At 38.5% G+C, this 2,467-nt stretch overlaps 1 protein-coding gene across 1 annotated transcript in view; it reads right to left on the bottom strand.

Annotated features, from left to right (window-relative positions):
• Positions 1-443: 443 nt before the first annotated feature.
• Positions 444-2,467, bottom strand: part of LOC116377727 (histone deacetylase 6-like) — a 6,296-nt gene continuing 4,272 nt past the window's right edge. Inside the window, exons 12-18 of the mRNA XM_031839436.1 lie at positions 2,228-2,293; positions 2,077-2,136; positions 1,888-1,977; positions 1,286-1,392; positions 1,112-1,179; positions 795-942; positions 444-641 (exon numbers count right to left, since the gene is read on the bottom strand). Coding sequence (XP_031695296.1) covers positions 476-641; positions 795-942; positions 1,112-1,179; positions 1,286-1,392; positions 1,888-1,977; positions 2,077-2,136; positions 2,228-2,293 — 705 coding nt within the window. The 3' untranslated portion in view covers positions 444-475. The remainder of the gene's footprint in view (positions 642-794; positions 943-1,111; positions 1,180-1,285; positions 1,393-1,887; positions 1,978-2,076; positions 2,137-2,227; positions 2,294-2,467) is intronic.

Genomic DNA, 2,467 nt, shown 5'->3' with positions numbered 1-2,467 from the left:
CACTTTTATTTTAAAAGTACTGCTATATGAACAAAAGGGCAATAACATTTGGTTCACGAGATGCAGCATGTTTTATACTTAATGTGAATATAATTCATACTTTGTTGGCATCTTATTCTGAAAACCGGATGTTCGTCTGAAGAAACCGGATGTTGTCTCACGTTAATCTTTCCGCTAACTTTCAAAGTCCTTCGCTCGCTCCCGATCTGTGCCGTTTAAATGTGTTTACCGTGAATGTCAGCATATAGGTGCACTAAAACTACTGACTATAGGAAGTTTGCTGGCTTTTATCCCACTGTCCTTGTCATCCTCTTGTTGTTATGTCTATGTATTGTCTCTTGTCTTTCAATTTAAAAAAATAAAAAATAAATAAATTATAATAAATTTAAAAAATGCGTTAACGCGCGATAAAATAATTGTCGGCGTTAATTAATGAATGCGTCAACGCGAAATTAACACGTTAACTTGCCCGGCACTAATATATATACATATATACACGTAATTGTATGTACCTGTGACAACTGGACAACTCCTCCTCTGTTGCTAAGCGAGCTGGTATCCGTTGGCAGCGATCGACCAATCCCAGCTGCTGATGTTTGGAGAAGATTTTAAAGATTCTCTGAGGCTGTTCAGGGTGATTTCTGCAGAGAGAGTCACATCCACGTCAACTCTACGCACAGACACATCTATTCACTATGCAGGCTGTTTATATATATATATATATATATATACATATACATACATATACATATATATATATATCTGTAACACTGTTCACTCTGATGGTAGCTCACCTGTCCCACATGTTCAGGTGCTCCATCATCCTCTCGTCATAAACCAGACCTGTTACGGTGGCAACAGAGGGAGCCGGGCATGTCTGCTTTGTGCTCTGCTGATTGGTTGTTGCTCTCATGACACGGCCCTCAGCCAACGGGCCGCCTTCTGCACAAGGAGGGTTAATAGTGAGGGAGTCACTTTATGACCTTAATCAAACATTCCTCTGAATATAATTTATGTTTCTTGTTCTGCCACCAAAGTCCATTCCAGAATCGATGAATTCAGCCATGCTCATATTTAACAGAGTGTAATATGTGATGATGTAGTTTCTCACCCAGTGTTTGCAGAGACACCCAGTGAGGATACAGAGCTGAAACAGTCTGAGAGATGGACTGCAGAGCACTGACAGACAGACAGACAGACCGGTGGTTAGAAATCAACACCGATACTGATGAACAGGTGTGACTCGGGAGTGACCCGGGTGCGACTCGGGAGTTCCACATGTCACCTGTCAGAGGGAGCGGTGGGTGGGGTCAGAGGAGGACAGGCTCCTCCCAGCAGAGCTCTCACACAGGCTGCAGCGCCCTCCGCTGTCGACTGCAGGTTATAACCTCCCTGCACACAATTATAATAATAATTATCATCATCATTAGTTATTATGATTATTATTAATATTTCTGTTACTATAAGAAAAGAGAACTACAGCTCCAGATATTATGTGTGAACATGAGAGATATTTGGCAATATGAAATCATTAATAACACCTGAAGGTTTGTTGTTTATGTGTGAATAATGAGACATGTGTTAGTTCTTCTCGTTGCAGATATATATATATATATATAGATATATATATATATATATGTATATGTCTATATATATATATGTATATATATATATATATATATATATGTATATATATATATATATATATATATATATATATATATGTGTGTATGTGTATGTATATGTGTCTATATATGTATATGTCTATATATGTATATGTGTCTATATATGTGTCTATATATGTGTATGTGTATATGTGTATATGTACATGTATATGTCTATATACACAACATAAGCTACACAGAGATGATGTGAAACAGTTTTTACCTCGAGAGCAAAAACAAGTCGACCTTCTGCCAAACTCATCAGCATGTGAGTCAGAACATGAAAACACTGAGGAGTGACACACATCTCCCCCTGAACACACACACACACACACACACACACACACAATAAAAAGATTAAATACATACATTATATTTATTGTCACTGATCTCAGGTTGGTGGAGCTTTTACCTTCTGATCTCCGACTGCAGCATCAAATCCAGCAGAAACCAGAACCAGCTGAGGCTGAAACTGAACACACATATATATCATTTCATAAATATATTATCCTGTCGGTGTGTGTGAGTGTGTGTGTGAGTGTGTGAGGGTGAGTGTATGTTACCTCGTAGGCTACAGGAAGTAAGAGTTGTTGAAAAGCTGCGATGTAATCAGCGTCTGTCATCATCGTCTGGAGGATCAATAACACAGAGCACAGTTCACACAGTGAAGAGTTCACTTTAAAACAGTTTATGATGAGGACAATTAACGATGAGGACAGTTTACGGTGAGGACAGTTTAAAGTGAGGACAGTTTAAAGTGAGGACAGTTTAAAGTGAGGACAGTTAACAGTGAGGACAGTTAA

This window comes from Anarrhichthys ocellatus, unplaced genomic scaffold, assembly GCF_004355925.1.
Source record: "Anarrhichthys ocellatus isolate YVR2014 unplaced genomic scaffold, GSC_Weel_1.0 scaffold1604, whole genome shotgun sequence".
Taxonomy (NCBI): Eukaryota; Metazoa; Chordata; class Actinopteri; order Perciformes; family Anarhichadidae; genus Anarrhichthys; species Anarrhichthys ocellatus.
Note: the sequence above shows the minus strand (reverse complement) of the source record. Positions and strands in the feature narration are given on the sequence as shown.